Genomic DNA, 19,179 nt, shown 5'->3' with positions numbered 1-19,179 from the left:
AGCAAACCATACAGTGTGTATACTATGAATAGAGAGGGCCTTCCTGTTTATGAGGATTCTTTGTTCCGCTGACATTCTCACTTTGCTGCTACTTTCTTGTGACAGAATCAGATCGCACCATATTTTTAGGACTTTACTTATCACATCGCATCTTCAGTGTTCACCACTTCTGAGAAACAACAACTGACTTCACCTATTTCCATGTGCATGTCTGGGGTGACTCATTGTGAAAAACATTTTATTGGGAGAGAAGCAAAACAAGGAACCAAAACAGGACATTTCTCTGTGAAAGTAGCACATTGTAGGCCAAGCAGCAATGTAACTTTACAAACAAGCAAGATCCCCATGGAGTATTTAATCTTGTTTTATTTTATTTTAAGGTACACTTTATAAGACTGTAAAGTGCGTAGTAGGGGGAGGGGGGGTGACGGGACATAAAAAACTGGATATACATTCAGATCTTACAGATGGGGAAGTTTTGTGCTCTTGTTTTTTATTTGAATATTGAGGAGGGGAACGAATTGAGAGGGGTGAGACTCGGGTAAGCACCAGCATTGAGCACACAGGGGGAACTCTGCTAACAAGCATGTGTGTCGCTGTCACACTGAAGAACCGAGCTGATGGTTAGTGGAACAACATCTGCTCTCAGAGAAAACAAAATAAAAATCTAAGTACTGCGCTTCTTAGTTGACAGTCGGGGAACAAATTTGTGCTACTCCTTAACAGATCATGCTCATCATACTCTATAAATTACTTTAAATAATAAAATTAATTACAGCATTAAAAACATTTACATTTCTCGCACCGGCTTGCTTAGTCTGTGATTGTTCTGCGTTGGCATTAAATAGAAAACCTGATGGTCCCTGCTCATCTCCCTTCCACATGGACTGCAGCCCATGAATGTCCTGTAGATCGTCACGCATTTGCACATGAATGACTATCATCCATCAGTTATCATGCCATATAGAATACACGTGGTTGCAGCGCGCGATTGTATACAAACGGCGCTCTCTGGGCCATAGATTTGGGCAATGTATGACAATGCATATTGTTAGATCATAGCAATTTGTGACATGTTGTTTCTACCAAGGTGACTATACCTTTACTTGTCATGGAGAGTACTACTCAAGCTGAGGAAACAGTTGTATGATGTCACTATGATGTCATCAGGGTTATCTTGAGTTAGGCTTGAGACTTTGTAGATCTGATAAAACTTTGGCCAATGTAAGTTGCTGTAGAGTTGCATTATGGGAATTGTAGGCTCCAGTGTGCTTAAGTTTGTTTTTTTACCAGCAGGATATCTCAGCCTCTGCTGCTTCGATGTTGATCGTTTTTCTGGATTAAAATAAAAAAAACTTAAACTGTATTTAAAACTTGTTTGATTAGCAAACTAGTTCCTTTGCTTCATAGAATACACACTACAACAGGTGCAACCAATTGCAAAGCAGACAGATCAGCCAACGTGCATCCAGAGTTTGAAAAGCATGAGACAGATGATGAAGTTTCACTGAGGGATGAGAGACGGAGGCCGTCATTATTCAACCACACGATTACCTTTCACAGTTTTGGAACCATCTCCTCAAGCAAAGAACGGGCAACATACTGTAAATACTTTATATCATACTTAGATGTTTTCTATGTTATCAAAACAAAGTTTGGGATTGATTTCTGTACATAAAAACACAAATGTTCCTTTTTGAAAAGAAAACACATTTATACTGTACAGGTACGCAGAGTTGCGTTACAGCACCAGCAGACTAAGTTCAGACCGTCCTTTCGCTTTGATTCACATCCTGTACAGGGCGCTGTGTACGTCCGTGGTAGTCCACTAGCTCAAGAGGAGCTGACACAGATTCAAAGTCTATGAAGACTTTGAGCTGTCCTTAATGGTGCCTGTTTGAGGGAAGTTGATCAGTCCTGAGGCCCCTCTGCTCTAGTGTTGATAGCACCAGACACGTCCTTTAGTGATCCAGCACAGCTCTAGCAGTGAACCAGAAGTTCTTTATGTGGGTTTATGAGAAAATCCAGGAGACCAAATGGGAAACAGGAGAGTGGCAATGAAGGGCAGCTTATCCAGCACAGATTTCTTTTTCCACTTGTCTTTAAGGTTCAAGGACAGCATGGAGAGTGTGCATCTGCCTCAGCAAGGCAACTGCTGTGCATCAGCAGTTGCCTTGTAGAAAACACGCCCTTATGAGCTATCGGTACCCGCCTCTTGTGTGTTGTTGTTGTCCATCATGTTGGCGTTGCCCCCGTTGGTCTGAGGGCATTCGGTCACCTCTCCCGTCACCGCCACTCGAATCACTTTCAGCCAGCGCTGCTTGAGCTCCTCCGAATCGGCAGCAAAGTTGTGGGTGGACTTGGACTGGGAGAGGCGGAAGCTGGCAGGGGGGTCTGTGGGCCGAGCGCTGTCATCCACAGAGTAGCCCAGCAGGGGGATAGTACACTGGGCCTTCACGTCCTAAAGGAGAACAATCAGGGACGAAGAGAGTGTCATCTATCTGTATGCATAGATTTTTTTAATTCGTATGGGGACTCAAAGTTTTCCCTTCATGTTCTCGGTGTTTTACCTGCGGAGCGCCGTAGAGATAGAGCACCAGACTGTCCTTCTCGGGGATGACGCCCCACACCTTCTGCCAAGGTTTGTTCTTCTCACAGTACTGCAGGAAGCCGCACATGATGCTGCTGCCTGTGAACTGAGCCGCCTCGATCTGCACACAGAGGAACGACCACATATTAGCAAGAAATCATAAAGCAACTCAAGCTCAAAAATGAGAGTTAGCGACGTCCTATTGTCAATTATCTCCTCTTTTAAAAAACAAACCCCAGCATGCATGTATTAATGTATGCATCAGTATCTCCTCCTCACCTCCAGGATGCCCTTCTTCTTGACCTCGGATTTCGTTTTTCCACTCAGGATAGAATGACAGTCTCTGCAGACTTTGTTCACCTTGTTGCCATCATATTCAAGCGCAGCCTTATTGTCTGAACATTTCCAGCACACCACCTGCAAGAGAGAAGTAGAGAAGATCTTTAAGCATCATTCAATCAACTATGACCATGCTGTATTATTACTTAAATGTATTATCTTATTTAATCCCTTTAATTTAAAGGTGACTAGTCTCATCAACATTTGAGTTCTTTGGTAAAAAGCAATCAGGGTAGAAAAATACTGTGTATTTTACAGACTTGATGAAATCAATATTTTCCCTCTGAATGTTTACAGTTCTCTGTTGCTCTCGACTACCCATATGGACGCTCTCTCTCATCCACCTTCTGTGCATTCATTATACATGGCTTAACGGCATCAAGACTGCTTACATAGCCGCAGGCTCTGCAGTGGTGCCTCCGCCGTGTCAGAGCATTGAAAGGCTCCCTGCACTTCATACACATTGTCACTTCATTGTCGCGGATCCAGCGAGGGGCACGCTTCCCCAGCTCTGCATTCTGTACCAAAATAAAAGCGTACTCAGTGTGACGGCAAAGAACAGTGACAGTTTAACTGTGCATGCAGCTGTGATGCAACACTGACCGACACTTCGTCCACTTCTCTCAATGCATTCTTGAATGACTCGTTTTTCTGCTGGAAGATCTCAATGGTCTCCTGGAAAGCCTGAAGGACAACAACGACATCGGAGTCACGTGTCACTCTTTCTACATGGCGTTCAAACATATAATCAAATAAGAAAATGAAAGTATATTGATTGTACCTTAATCCAGTCGGCCTTGTCTTGCTCTGAGCTGAGGAAGACAAATAAAGCCATAAGCGTTCAAACATATTTATGTAAGTAAAGCTATAACTTTATGTGATAGTCCTGTTTTAACACCAAGTCATACCAACATAGCAATTAGCTGTGGTCAACGAGTATTTAGAGATTTACAGGATTTAAATATGGAGTTTTGGTGTGCTTATAAGTGGTCTACCATTTATATGTAAAATGTTACTGTATATATGTAAAATTATACTGTATAGGGTCCAGATTGCATACAATTACATACTTCAATGTGGGAGGGGCTGGGATGTTTTTGCACCTTACGGAGTTTGCATAAAAGGACATTTTTTTAAATGACCTCCTCTTGTGTTATTTCTAATAATTCTGCATGAAATGTACCTGGCCTGCAGCTCCAGCATCCTCTCCTTCCCCGACACTTGGAAGGTATGAGGGTAGTCCTCGTTGCTCGTTTCCAGGACCTTCATGCCGTCGATGCCGATCCGCGTCCTCACCGTGTACTTAGTCCCTCCCAGACTGAATTTGGGCACGCAGTACAACAGCATGTTGTTGAACTGGCAAGAACAAGAAACAAAAGTTTTTCACTGAGCACGGATCAGCGCTATTCCAGTTCTTCCGAAGGGGGCCGTGCTCAACACTGCAGGTAACCTGAATTACACAGATGGGAGACATTCAGCCTGAAGCTAATAAGAAACCGCCCGGACGTAATCGCATCATCTGGCAATCTCAGTAATTGAGAGACTTGCTCATGTGCCCCTGATGTGTCTTAACACAGAGGTGCTCCTGGCTGGAAATGATTCACTTGTTTCAATTGACTTGTGCAGACAAAGTCTCGCCTCAGCACGTTTCCCTCATTAGATAAGAAGACGTTTTCATGCCTGACAGTTTCTCTCACCAGGAAGAGGTATCGCTCCATGGCTGAGGTGTTCCTGGCCGCCAGCTTCAGGATGTGGCCCTCCTTGATGAACTCGTTAGAGGGGTTGACGATGTCTTCCTCCTCACCCAGCATCTCGTGTATCTCCATCAGTTTCTTCAGATTCTCCTAAAAGAGGACGGGACATTTATGTTAGTTGGACGTTAATGTGATATTCTGTCTTATAAGTCTAAAAGAAAAAAGGTTTAAAACGTCTGGACTTACAGATTTTCGAATGGCGCTGTTGGAGTGAGTAGCTGCTGTGGCGATAATTTCTAATGATTCTGGAAAAAAAAAGATGGTTTACCTAAATATAGTGAGATAAAAAATGACTCCTTGGAGTGGGAATTTGAAGTATCTAGACTTACTCTCTGAATCTCGTCGGTCAGGGTCGTCCTGAGGCAGCTTCTTCAGATAGTCTTTGAGCAGCATCTCATAGCGAGGGACTCTCTGCACGGGCTCCAACATGTGGTGCTGAAGAGTCAGGAAGCCACAGACCTCTTGACTCTGTCCAGGAATAACCCAAAAAACTAGAATTAACGCCAATACCAACCAGTCATGTTGCAGTTGTCTGTCCAAAATTTCAAAATTGTATCCTACTAAACATTTGTGTGAAATTGTCATAGCATCACAGTGATTTTGCAATAATAAAATAGCATTTTTTTTTCTGGACTGGAATTTGGTGTGCAGTACCTGTATCTCCTGAATGATGGCCTTGAATTGAGGCGAACGATCAGTCCACTGTTTCAGCAGCTCCATGGCCTTCTCAAAATTCTTCACGTACTCCGCGTACATCTTGAGGAAGGGTGTGAGTTTCTGCAGGATGTCTCCGATGCGAGGTGTGGACTCCCTGCGGGGGAAGGGAGAGAAGGAGGTAAATAAATCATGATTTCAAAATAATTGTCATGCTTATGTGTACATGAGTTTGCAGCAGTGTATGAGAGTTGGTTTCACTACAAAGAGGCAATGTGCAGGCAGCTAGAGATTGATACCCCATCGCATTTAATTTAATGAAGCTCACCATTCTCCCATGCGTTTCTCCAGATCTTTAAGCAGAAACTGGCTGTGAAAGGCGTTGATGGAGCTGATGTTGGAGAAGATGTTCTTCACCACTTCCACAGGGAACGTCCCTTTATTTGCCTCCTCCATGAGCTTGGCACAGAATACCTGAAAAGAGTTGCATACAACGCAGAACTGCTAAGTGACAAACGTTTGAGAAGTTAATAAGGTTTCCCTCCTGTGTCGGGTAAACCCCTTAAAAAAAAACAGAAGTGAACTGTCGCTTTCACTGAGTTCCTCACCTGGTCCAGCAGGTTAAGTCGCGTTACGTAGGCTTTCTCTGTGTGCAAGAGCTCACTGGCGATCTTAAACAGTTTCTGTTCATTTGTCTCCTGAAAGCAGAGGGTACATTAATCAGTCTTTACAGGCAATCCTAAATAAAATCTGGTCGTAGATGAATGAGTGAAGTATGAAAGTAAGTGAGATTATTCTGTTGAGCCCGAGAGTCTGTAGTCCGTATAATGACCGTTTCAGTCTAATATATAATATAATAATGGGCCTAATAAGTTTTTCAACACACCGACTGAGCTGAATGAGAATAATGCAGAAGTGTGGGACAAAATGTCTGAAGCGCATTCATTTGTTTCAGCTCAGTGCTCATTCCCACATCATTGTCATTTGCAAGTTCCTGTTTGGTTCAGGTAACTGATCTCATCTACCTGTTGCATTTTCTGCATTTCAGTTAAAAAATGTTCACTGTAAATCATGCATTTATTGTATGATTCAGGCTAAACGCCTCAGTGACTCGTCTCCTGTTTGGGTGCAGCCTTTGTGTTAAACCATGTCTCACTGTTGTGTTTGTGTGTGTGTGTGTGTGTGTGTGTGTGTGTGTGTCTCTCCTTAACACTGAGCTGATGTTGGGCCGGGCTGCGGTGCAGCAGGAGCCCTCAGAACAGGAAACGAAATTATGGAAGAAGGGAAATGACACCAAATCAAACAAAGACACGATTACGTTTAACACAGCTTAGTGTGAGAGGCCAATCGATGTAACAAACTGTAGCCTAAAAATGTACACTACAAAATATCTCCCACACACACTGGTGATCAAATGTGTGTTTTTCTCACACTGTATATAACCACAAGGAATTAGTATCCTCCTCTCAAATGATCTGACAGCAATCAGTCTCATATTTCTACACTATTCACTTGTCAATACATCCACAGTGTTGCTAATTCTCTGAGAAATTATTTTTCTCAAGGTCAAAGTTGTTAAATATTTCGAAAAAACATATGATAAGCATATGTTTAAGCGTTTACAATGTAATGTTAAAGATGAAACCAGCTGTTCCCCATCGGTTAGACTTGTGACCCCTTACAGAGAAGCAGTGTGTAATCGGGGCCCCTCCTCATGTTTCAGATATCTATGAGTTGTTAGCAGTTCCAGAGTGAAACTTGTCCGATTGCTTCATTTCAGCAACTGCTCATGGCCAAAATTTGTTTTCAATATTCCACATAAAATGCAAATATTAGAAAAGAAAAATATGAAGCAGAACATTGTGTTTTCTTCTTTCCTGCCCCACTAATCAGCTCACAACCCCTCAGGTATACCTTGTCACACACTGAAGGGTCCCACCACTGGACTTAACTAGCATTTGTCTGCAGAAAACACTTTTAGTCTGATAAATGTCCTCAAGTGATGTCACTTCAGTCGGTGTCAGTTGGGGCTGAAGACTACAAGTTTGAAAACAAAAGAATCTGGAGGTGTGGAGCAGCTTGCTCCTCATCTCTACTTGAGGCTACAGGCTCGATGCTACATTAGCTGCTAGCATAACACACCTGAATCTCTGACCAAACCGCCAGCGGACAATTTGATTTGTGGGTAATGTAGGGCCAATTTCTGACAAGGAAGAAGAACGCTTGAAATTAAAATCATGACAGCTCTGGTTCTGCTCCATCTCCTTTAACCTTTTTTTTTTTTTTAAATTGTCTCTTTTAAATACAGTTTGCAGTTAATATTGTGCTTTTACTTAAACGCAGGACTTTTGCTTGAAGTGTGTTTTTTAACATGGTTTTATTGGTACTTTTGCTTAAGTAAAGGATCTGAGTATTTGTTCCACCAATGCAGAAGGCACAAATAAAGGGCAATAACGTGGCAGAAGTATCTAAGAAGTTGTTTTAAACTAACCAACACAAAGAGAAGCTTTACTGTATGTTCATTCAATATGTTTCCAAACAGAACAAAGAAATGATCAGAAATCCAATAATTGGAACCAAGCTACTCAAACTTTATATTTGTAATATCTTGACTAGCCGTTAGATTTGACTGGAGAACATGCAATGGCTCAGAGTGTCAGCCTGTCAAAGGTCCCTTTCAAGTCAAACAGCAACAGCAAATATATGTGTTGTTTAAACTGAACATTGGGGTGAATGAAAGCACTGTTCATGGCTCTTCCTCTCTCATACCATAGAGACTGTTGTTTGACAGAGATTAATCTGAACCTGAGATATTTATAATCTCTATGGGGGGGTTGGCGAGGCATGAATTCAGCTGCTCAAGCATTGGACATCTGTTCAGCTTTCGTAGAAAATAACTGCCCAGACACACACACACACACACACACACTGTAGCTCTACCCTTACGATGGTGGAGTGACCCAGAGTTTAATTAGTTCAGAAGATTTAATTGTGCTGAAAGCCCAGAGCATAAATAAATGCTGACTGTTTGTCTTTCCGAGACTGCAGAGTCAGAGCAACGAGGCAGCTGTCTGGCTGTAAATATATAACACAAAGGATGTAAATACACAGATCACTTGAGTGCAAGGGCAACAAAGTTAAACGTACCTTGTGGTCGGTGCTCCCTTCTTCGCTCTTATGCTCACTTTCCATTTCAGTCCCACTGTCCTCCTTCTCAGTGTGGCTTTCTGTAGCAGTCCTGTCTGTTTGTGGAGGTGAATGATCACCAGTCTGTTCTGTGCTCTTGCAACCCACATCACCGTTTACCAGCTCAGCAGTCTCTATCCTCACACGGTCACTGTTCGTCTCCGGTTTATCCACCATGTCCTTGTCCTGCTCCATCTCAGCTAGCGTCCCGTTAGCCGCCGGTTTGTGGGCATCCTGCGGCGACGTTGGTACGGAGGAGTGGTTCTTCTGAGTCCCGGCGGTCTCCGTCTGCTTCTCGTAGGCGCGGTGAGCTGGGCTGCAGTTGGACGACTTGCTGATCTGTTTGAGCGGTGAGCCGTCTCTCTTGTTCTCTGTGCTGCTGGAGGAACAGAGGGACAGGAGGAAGTTGGTCAAGAGCACAAAAAAAGAGAGTGTTAACTAACAAGAACATTGGAGAAAAAGGGAAAAGAAGTAGTAGAAAAATTACAGGAGTCGGTTCAGCAGCTGCTCAAACTCGCATGTTTGGTCGGGGAGTATGGACGTGTCGGTAAGCAGAGAGGTTTTGCACTTGAGTGTGAGAGTTAAAAATAAAACTGTGGAGATGCACAAACTTCCTTCTGTCTTATGAGGCTGCTGAGAGCTGGTGTGCTGCAGAGGAAGTGTGTGTGTGTGTGTGTGTGTGTGTGTGTGTGTGTGTGTGTGTGTGTGTGTGTGTGTGTGTGTGTGCGCGCGCAGCGCAAAGACGGAATGGAGGTACAGTAATGAGGAGAACAGGAGGAGGGGGAGAGGTACAACAACTCCCCAGAGGTAGATGCTGTCCTACTTCCAAAGAGAACCCACATTATGTATACATACACTACAACATCTCTACCAATCTTTGTTTTAACATGAATGAAATGAAACTGTTTGCACGAGACAATTTGAAATACTGCACAGGAACGGAAGCAAGATAAACACAAAAAAAAACACACACACACGCATGTACAATGTCACCATTCAGCTGCTCTACATCCTGAGCCGGTAGTCAGTCCAGCCGTTTCCCTGTAAATTACCCGCCAGACGTCCAGTCTTACAGCAGCTACTGTATCTTAGCTCCATTTTGCTGCTCTCACATCTCTCGTACAACTGGTCAAAAATCGGATCTAGGCAAAACTGATAGCACTTACTATTTCTTACAGAAAGAAAGCAAGATATACGTGATCTAACCTTTACAAAAACACCAGCCAAGCAGGTGAATATTTAACCTCTGCGACGTTCAACTGTTGTGCTTATCAGTGTCCAGTAGAAACAGGAAGTATGTATAAATAGAGGAACAACAACGGGCTGGTGAAACACTCCACAGATTAATCACTTCTGGGCTGTCGGGCCACCTGAGTGTGTTTGAGCGTAAAACGATATTATCCACAGGAAGACCGAGTAATACCATGATTAGCTGCAGTTTAATACCGTTTTCAGAGAAACACACTTTGTGGCGTGTAGGTGCAGTTCCTCTCTGCATAGAAATAGCACAGTAAGCGCTCCAGTACATGGCAGAGTTTTAAAATAGGCTGAACTATAGGCGAGAATTAAGAGCAGCTTCACTTGCCATGTGGCAGTCCTTTAAGGTGCCTTTAAGTGCCATGTGAACCAGATTAGTATATTAGTAGGCTAATTCTGTTCTCGGAAGCTGGGGGCCTTTCTCTTCATTCTGTTCCAAGGCCACTAGAGGGCTAATCCCTCTATGAAAGGGATACACCCAATTTCTCTGATTAACCTCACATCAACACCGTTAAATGTGATGAAAGGTAAGGTGAATGTTGTAACTCTGTTCCCAGGGATCCAAGCCAGTGATGAGTTTGAATATGAGGCTACTAGAGACTGAAGAAACTGAGTGAAATTTTAGTGGACATGCTTCTGCTGCGGATCAAATATTTTTGGCTTCAACTGTATGAGCAGCTGGGACAAGGACACCATTGTTGTGCCTCTCGCTGCTTTCAATGGGCCTCTCTCTCATAGACAAGGCTTCAGCTACAACCAAAACTTACATGACTTGGAATAAATCAAGAAGTGATGCACCAAAAAAAAGGGGGAAACAATGGTAAGCCAACAGAATACTTAAATCACCATGTACAGTAACTATGAGGCAACAAGATCAAAGTACAGGCATTCAAGTTGAGACAGTCGGAGAGATCCTACCTCATTCTCCTGGGCTTCATCTCGCAACACTGAGTCCCACAACTGAATGAGGATCTGTGTTTCCCCTCGCCTGTACAAATCTCCTTTCATCCCCTTTGCTAACGCTTGGCTTGCGAGAGGCAAGTGGCTAATCTCAGCTTGTTCTGTCTACGGCTCTCGTCTATCAGTGAGTCAGGCTGAAGACTTAAAAGCGAGGGACTTCTGCTTTTCATCCCTGAAATAACCGGCATAGGAAACATTGGGAAAGACAAAGTTTTCCGTCACTGTGATTACGAGAGCCAGAGTGAGGTTGTGTTGTTACAAAAGCTATGAAGCGGCGTAGATAGAGTTATTCAACCGGAACCAATGTGTCATGGTTAAAAAAAGGCTGTGTGATGATGTGATGACATGATATGTGATGACATGATATGTGATATGATATGATCTGTATGATAACCACTTGCACTGAATAATATTTCAGATCAAATGAAATAAGCAATTCCTTACACAAAACCTTGAGTCCCATACTCAACTCAACTCTCCTTATTTATTTATGTTGTACTCTCTTTATAGCTTATACTCACACCAACAGAGAGTAAAGAGCCCCTACCTGTTCTCCTCAAAGCGGTTGATGAGGTCTGAGACTTTGGAGTGTTTCTCCCTGACTTTCTCCCTGTTCACAGCTCCTCTCCCTCCTCCTCCTCCTCCTCCTCCTCCTCCTCCCTCCTCCTCCATGCCCGGTGTTAGTGGTGCTTTCTGGATGTGGCCCAGCGGGGACTTGACCTCCGTCACTGGGCTCTGGAGATGTAGCGGCTTTGCAGGCACTGCAGAGAAGACAGAGGAAAACTTTGAACATTAGAGACCGTCTTGGATGCTGGTAGATGCAGATGACTGCCTTGTATTTTTCTCATCAGGGAATATGTCTCTGCAATGTCGGTTTAGGCCTGAAGAGGGCAGTATAAGCTACCCCAACTGTTACCACACACACAGGGCACTGAGCTGTATTTAACACCCTGAAAGTGACAAACAAGTGACCCAGCTCAGCATAGAATAACTGAGCAGTTTTACTTGTCTCACATACATGTTTTAGGAATCAAATTCCCTGCGTGATTTACAGCAGCAGAAAGAATGGAGCTCTGTCTCTCGCCTTATCTGTGTACTGTGTAGAATGATTTACTGAACTCAAATTAAAAAAAAAAGGAACAAGGCTCAAGGTTCACTGATCCCAGGCCTATTTACATAACTCTATTCCTGTTTTCACTGTTTCCCTGGAGTCCTGTACTGTAAGTCCTCCGGTCAGACAGCGGGAGAAAGGTCACTGGAGACAGAGCACTCAGCGTTCACATATGAATCACAGACCGATACAATTGTGTCCACTGACCCTCCCACTGTGCAGTGTTTTTTGCCGAACGGCTGTGAGCAGTCGTCGTGTACCTTTTGGTTTAGAAAGCAGCCGTTGCTTGCAGCAAGAGCTTCTTCCATTGACCCCCCCCCTGCTCTTGTCAGTCGTCCCACCGCTTGCTCGACTCAGACACGCCTGCACACTGGGTGTGTTGCTGCGCTCGCACGCCGGGCTGCTGCCGAGAGCTGAAGGACACACAAAGAGAGAGAGAGAGAGAGAGCGTCCATTACAACAAGAACATCTCATCATCTCGTGTTCACGGGCAAAGAAATGAGATTGATGCTACAGATTATGACAGGCTCTTGATAAGACAAAAACATGTGACGTTGACAACAGGTGACAGGAAATGAGAGATGGTGAATGACTAAGTGCAGGCCAAGACCAGGACCACCTGGACACTAAGCAACACTCATTTTAACCACAAAAAAATGACACGACACAAATACGTAGCAACAGTGCATTGTTAGTTACACAGGCACCAATACTGTTATCGTCTCTCAGATGATAGTGAGGCACGGCTGTATCCTTTCTTCATTCCACACTTGTGAACTATGAAAATGTTCTTCTTTCTGGCAGTTATTCATTTTGCAAATGACAGTATGACATTTACACCACGTTAGAACTTTCCCGTTGATGCAATAGTGGGATTGCAGTTGTAAAGGAAATGCTGTAAGCACTCAAGAACTAAAACTAACTAAAACAAACTTAAGTGTGTCTCACATACTGAGAAAGAATTCCTCCCACATCTCATCCCTTCATACTACAGGGCATACTGTACATAATCATTGCTGCAAATATGCTTATGATAAACAGCTGCAGGCTAAATATTAAAGAGTGTCAGACAGTTCAGTTGATTATCCAGCTAAGGATCCCATTGATGACCAGCTCCGGCGGGGCTTTTACCAGCTGGCCACAGATGGTACAGCATCGGTGTTTAGATAGAGCAGACAGACTGATTTAATGGTGCTACAGACACAGACTGGCAGTGTTTACAGCAGCCTGAATATACTCTACCTCTCTCTCTCTCTAAACCTCACAGCGCACACACATGCACATGCAAGTGAAACGTGTGTACTTAGGCAAATCTCCATATATGGTACTACATCGCCAGGAGCCAGTCGGCGCTCTCATTATTTTACACGGTATACGTCCATTAGTCTCCATTTAAGGTGGTTACTTCGATGTGCGTGTGTGTGATTTAACAAGTGGCACTGATGTATGAGTTGGATGCAGACGTCGATGCAGCTTAGCTTAGCTTGGTTAACAGGTATGGATTAACAGTGTGTGTAGTGGAATAGCTGTAGTGCGGAGCTTAAAAGATACAGGCTTACACTTTCACAAAAAACAAAACTTCTGACTATTTGTATTTGTATCTGCTCTGTTTTCAAGGTCCACAGTACTGGAAAGTTAGGTCCTCCTCCTCCGTTTGGCACTGATGCTAATATGAAAAAAGACATTTCCATCCCTGTAATATAAATGATTGATAAGAGGTCTAAATTCCTTGAAAGACACGGTTTCAGGTCCCAAAATAGATCAAACTAAAAACATCTGTGCTTTGAGAAGAACACAGGAAAATAAAATAAGATCCACTCTTCTTGACAAACGCATCAAGATTATATGAGCTGAAACGATTAGTCGATTATTCCATTAACAGAAAATGTATCTAAAATTATTTTATTAGTTAAGCCACTGCTAATTGACATTACCAATGCCCAGCCGCTCGTGCTGCTTCTTGTCTAATGTGATAGTTTATACAGTTTTTAAGTTTTGGACTATTGAATGACAATTTGAAGATTAAATAATTTATTTTTTGCATTTTATAAGCCAAATAATTAATCTGTTATTCAAGAATATAAACGGTAAATTAATTAAAAATGTAAACGACTGTTAGCAGCAGCCCTAAAGTATATGAACAACAGTGAAACACATATGTACTGTGTAGTGTTCCCTTCCAGATGCAGTTTGTTTACTGATATTTTGCTACTATTTGCCAAAGCAGCGCTTGGGGCCCCTTATTTATTTCCCCTACAGTTATCTTTATCTTACCAGTCTTGAAACAGAAAGAGAAAAACAACAACCACAGAATCACATAGTCACAGTTTCTATTTTTACAGCCTGACCGTAATTAAAGACAACAGCTCTAGCAACTGTCTGACTGGGAATGGTCCCACGCTGCGTTTGGGAAAGCAGACTCTCTATAACATGGCCCCAAAATTACCAATTATCAATTCTGAAGTCAGCCTCAGGAATTTCTCTTGATTATGTGCTTGGCTTCCCCTCGTGGCCACATTAAGAGATCATAAGAAAATATCCAGCAGAAAGTTACGCACCCTATTATACATAAATGGCTAAAAAGGAATACTCCGCCTGCAGATTGTGCTCCACATACGGCATTTATTCGGGAAGATTGCAGGGGGTCCACTCTCCACAGCCTGGCTCTGTCTGCAGGGTTGTTATTAACTCTGTCAAACACCAGTCCCTCAGCTTTAAATCACCTCAGTGCTGGAGGCTTTCACTTGAACCTGAGCAAACTGTGCAGGTATGTTCAGTGTTACTGTTAAAGAAAAGCACAGAGATGTAAATGCAGATACAAATACATCTGGAGATGCAAACATATTTGCCTTTAACCCACGTGACAATTCTTCTGTCAATTGCTTGAAAAATGATTTTGAGTTAAGATCAGATCAACCGTCTTTAAACTCTTATCTGAACCATTAAGGTAAAGAAACACAGCCAGTTCTGTGACAGTACAAACAGAACCTTTACTTTCTCGGATGCGGCGTGCTTGCCAGGTACTGCAGCTCCTGGTAACACACATTCTGGCATCTTCTCATTATTAAAGCTGGCTTGGCACAGGTGACAGACCGCCATGTGAATTAGTAGCAGCCAGCCGCCACCCTGCAGAAACACTTTGATTCACCACCTCCATCTGTGTGACGGCGAAGGAGCCGTTTTGAGGAACTTATGCTGGACAAGGACTAGTTTTATAACACCAAAGAAGTACTATATTATGGGATGTCACTTAATATCTTTGTATCCTAACTGATGGCATCACAACGGCTCTTTCTACATAGGTAATCTGCTTTGCATAGAAACCGGAACACCGTTGCTGCAGTCAAGGAAGCGAGGACTTGACAAGTCAAACTGAGACTAGACCTTGTCCTTGTTGGAGGATGGTTAGACTTGCTGCCATGGCAACTATCCCGTTACCTTCTGAAGATTGACTTCACTACTGAAGTGGACTGAACCTGAAGGCATCTGCTTCAATCTCAATACATGTAAAACCGCACAGTGAGTGCTACAAACAAGAAATGCTCTCGCATTCAGCAGCAGTGTAGATGAGAAAAAGAAAGACTCATGCAAAATGCTACACAAAACATCTTTCTCCGCAACAAAAAACAGGGTCCGAAAATAGTGAATCATCCCAAATAGTGCTGAAAATAAGTTTGGCCCCAGGGAAGCCAAGGTCCGTTGGTTTGTTGGTCAAACACTTTGGTCCTCAGCAAAAATAACTATTGGATGGATTGACATGAAATCAATCGTGTACAATCAAGTGCAAAGTTGTATGGCAATCACAAAGTTATTTCCTGATTTATTATGGTACTCACTTTTGTCTCTTATTTCAGATACTTCACTTCCTCCCCTCGTGTGTTTTTCGCTGGTGTGATTACCTACCCCACCCTGATCAGTTTCACCTGTACATAACAGCCTCCCTTTGGTATTTAGCCTGTGTGCTCCCTTTGTCTGTGCCAGTTTGAGTGAGCGGTCCAATGATTAGTTCTGTATTTTTATGGTGTTTTTAACTTTGACTCTGCCCAGTGTTTTTTGGTCCTGCTGTCTGTCTTGTGTGAACTTCTGTGTTTTTGCCAAGTTAGGGCTTTTATTTGTACTTTTTGTCTCTGACTCGTGCTTTTGAGTCCTTTTCTCGCTGTTTGCCTGACAATCTGGAGCTAAGCATGGCTCAAAACTGACTCCAAAAAAAGAAAAGCACAATCAAAGAAGAGCACCATGAGACCAAAGCCAGACACACTTTCTTGTTCTTTTAAAGGATGGAAGCAAACTCCTCATGGCTGTGGGTAAGTTTGCCACTCTGTTAATGTCCACTCAGCGTCTCAGTCAAACACTATTAAGTGAACCTTTGAAACATTTCTACCTCATGACATCACCACCTCCCTGAAGTGTTGTCACCCGACAGTGGCTCGTCCAAAACCCCCTTAGGTAAAATGTGTGCTAATACTTCAGTGTGAGAGCTCAAGCATTGAATAAACAAAACAAAAGGCACACCTGTGAGTGTTTTGCAGTGCGTCCCAACCCTGCTAGCAGCCGAGTGTGTGACACAGTTTGAAACCAAGGCTTCGCCTTCTCGCCTCGTGGCCCCACGTTCATATCAAAGGGAATGTCTGAGAAGGCTTTTTACCAATTCTGCTTCTTCTTAATACATGGGTTGGCATATTAAAAGATCGTCTGGTTGGCTTCCACACAGCTACAGCAACGATATGAAATATGAAAGAAGGAGACGGATAGAAGAAATGTGAGCGAGCTGAAGCAAAACAGTCGTGTCCAGAATATCTTCACAGAGAAAGTGAAATATTTTGTTAAGTTAAAAATCCCAGTGAAAGAACTCACCCTGGACTTTGAGACAGACAGGAAAACAATTGCAGAGTGTATCCTCGGTGAGGGACCACGCTGTGTTTGTGAGAGTGCGTGAGTCCCAGAAGAGCACTAAATTTAGGTCCCATGCAATCTTCCCAGGCAGCGCCACTGAGTGACTCAACTGAGAGAGAAGACTCGCAGAGCAGCACAAGACTCCTCCTTCACTCTCGCTCACACACACCCTATTTAAGTGGCTCTTTAAAAAAGTATAGAAACACACACACACACACACACACACACACACACACACACACACACACACACACACACACACACACACACACACACACACAGGTTGACAACACACACCTCAGGAACGGACAGGATCTGTACATTTACAGTTTATAAGTTGCAAATCTACAAACGGCTTGTATAACAGCCTCTACACTTCTCGTTCTGTCTGATTAGTCTGATCAATGATTAACAAACACCACAGTGAAGCAGCCTGAAGCGCCACACAGCAGTTCTCTCTTCTGCCTGCTAAAATCTAAATCAAGCCCAAAGCCTCTAATCTATTATTTTAAACCAATTTACCGTCAACTTCTCCTCCTCTGGCACATTTTCTGTGCAAATATTTGAGACATAAAAACAAGACAACCAAGAAGAACCAGTCGACAAACTGAGCAAGTTGACACAAGTGAAAAGTTATGCAAAAGGTGCATCTGAAAAAACACAATAACAACATACAAGTTGAAGAAGAGGAAACAAAGATCCAAAAAACAGGCTACTTAGTAGCATGAACTTGATGTACCTTTTGCAGAAGTCAGTACAGGGAACTGCGACTTTAGATTCTCCATGTTCTGTTTCTGTCCTATGAGCAGAGCTGCTCCTGGTGTGTGTGACGGTCAGGCTCACAGTTGCCAGCTCTTTTGAGTAATTGCTGTAATGGACAGTGTTATACATCAACTTTGAGCCGTCGCATTGGTTACCAAAAAAAAAAACAGAACTAACCCAGCACAGGAAACCTTCATTTTAGTCTAGCGGCTATGATAATGCATAAATAGTTCTTGCTATTTGCGAATATATGAAAGCTATCCGTGTGTGCTTGTTTCGCATGTATATATTGACACACATTGTTCCTGCATATTCACTAACGTGCGTTACGTGTCACCAGAGCAGGATTAAAAGGAATGATAGGCATTCCAGTAAACCAGTTTGACCAGTAGAAATTCCGTTCATTCCTGTACTTGCAGCAGCTCAGTAGTTCAGTTAACATTTCAGATGAATGAAGCAAACGTCGGCGTTTTAAGCACTGAAGATTACAAAACATCCTGAGTGACTGTGCAATGGGGACCAGAACGGCATTCTCATGCTCACATATCGGTGGTGCAACAATAGGTTGGTGCCAATAAACACTTGATGCAGCCAGCCTCCTGCAGCCTTGTTGTTGGCAGGGTCTCACGTACGTTCAGGATTGACTGGTGTCATCAGAGATGCTGCCAGTGGCATCCGACCTCTGACCTCAAACATTGGCTGCACAGACATGCACTCAAACACTTCCTTACACTGACTGTTACACAAGAAATCCAAGAAATGTATTCACAATATAACCAAAATGTACACGCTGCTGTTTGGTAATCTGAATTTCCGATTTCTGCCCTTCATTTTCTCGGCTTTGAGGTGTTTTTTTAGTCTAAGCATTTGGACAGGCTTAAGGAAAGGAGAGGTTCTCTAGGGAAAGAGCACATGGTTGAATTACACCATTAACCAGCTGTTTAGCTGCAGAATTGGCTTATTTATTTATTTTTCTATTTTAGGCACAAGAACACATCTCTTTTTTTCACATTTTCCTCTCCTTCACATGCACAAACAGCAAAATGCATACACGGCAAAAGAAGCCAGGTTTCTCCAGCCGTGTTAACGTGGTTCTCACATCATGATTATTCTCATGATTGTTCTCCCACACAACTTCCCTTCTCCGTTCTCTACACTGGAAAACTCACCTCTTCAAGTACTACCCTGAGCCTTCCACTTAGCACTTATTGTATTCATACTAGTTTGTTGCACTTATTGTATTCATATTCGTTTGTTGCACTTATTGTTTTTGTTTGTTTCTGCACTGTACCTTGGCTCTGAGTTATGCTCTGCTTCATGCTCTTAGATGCTTGTTTGGAAAAGGAAATGTACTTATGACTTCCGGTGACTAGTAGTTCTTTTGATTACCAATGTTGAATGCACTTATTGTAAGTCGCTTTGGATAAAAGCGTCTGCTAAATGACTGTAATGTAATGTAATGTAATTAAAGAGACCTGCTTTCTCATTAACGATAATTTTAAGAAAATAAGAGGAAAAAACAGGTTACTTCAGTGCATGTTCACACACCTTATTTTTCAATGCTTCGTTGACACATAGGTGGAAAATAGTTGCAGAGGCACATACCAGAAACAAGGACAAAGTGACACTAACTGCTGCTTCCCACCTTACAGAGACGCACACACACACACACA

The 19,179-nt window shown here is 42.9% G+C and overlaps 1 protein-coding gene across 10 annotated transcripts in view; it reads right to left on the bottom strand.

The window, feature by feature from the left end:
* Window positions 1-221: 221 nt before the first annotated feature.
* Window positions 222-19,179, bottom strand: part of fgd4a (FYVE, RhoGEF and PH domain containing 4a) — a 46,382-nt gene continuing 27,424 nt past the window's right edge. For 5 of the 10 annotated variants that reach the window (XM_068723147.1, XM_068723157.1, XM_068723151.1 and 2 more), the window contains 16 exons: window positions 12,112-12,264; window positions 11,288-11,501; window positions 8,485-8,902; window positions 5,946-6,035; window positions 5,666-5,811; window positions 5,338-5,494; window positions 5,013-5,151; window positions 4,870-4,928; window positions 4,627-4,773; window positions 4,113-4,285; window positions 3,711-3,741; window positions 3,533-3,613; window positions 3,322-3,447; window positions 2,870-3,007; window positions 2,571-2,711; window positions 222-2,461 (listed from right to left, as the gene is read on the bottom strand). In XM_068723147.1, the coding sequence (XP_068579248.1) occupies window positions 2,192-2,461; window positions 2,571-2,711; window positions 2,870-3,007; window positions 3,322-3,447; window positions 3,533-3,613; window positions 3,711-3,741; window positions 4,113-4,285; window positions 4,627-4,773; window positions 4,870-4,928; window positions 5,013-5,151; window positions 5,338-5,494; window positions 5,666-5,811; window positions 5,946-6,035; window positions 8,485-8,902; window positions 11,288-11,501; window positions 12,112-12,264 (2,483 nt within the window). In that variant the 3' untranslated portion in view covers window positions 222-2,191. Of the gene's footprint in view, window positions 2,462-2,570; window positions 2,712-2,869; window positions 3,008-3,321; window positions 3,448-3,532; window positions 3,614-3,710; window positions 3,742-4,112; window positions 4,286-4,626; window positions 4,774-4,869; window positions 4,929-5,012; window positions 5,152-5,337; window positions 5,495-5,665; window positions 5,812-5,945; window positions 6,036-8,484; window positions 8,903-11,287; window positions 11,502-12,111; window positions 12,265-16,363; window positions 16,458-16,496; window positions 16,563-16,705; window positions 16,850-17,483; window positions 17,559-19,179 lie in introns of those variants that run through there. The other 5 variants (XM_068723153.1, XM_068723152.1, XM_068723154.1 and 2 more) reach the window with 5 other exon arrangements.

Source organism: Cebidichthys violaceus, unplaced genomic scaffold (assembly GCF_023349555.1).
Source record: "Cebidichthys violaceus isolate CVI_PGR_0920_01 unplaced genomic scaffold, fCebVio1.0.p SCAF_3, whole genome shotgun sequence".
NCBI lineage: Eukaryota > Metazoa > Chordata > Actinopteri > Perciformes > Stichaeidae > Cebidichthys > Cebidichthys violaceus.
The sequence above is the reverse complement of the archived record's forward strand: the minus strand, read 5'-3'. Positions and strand labels throughout refer to the sequence as shown.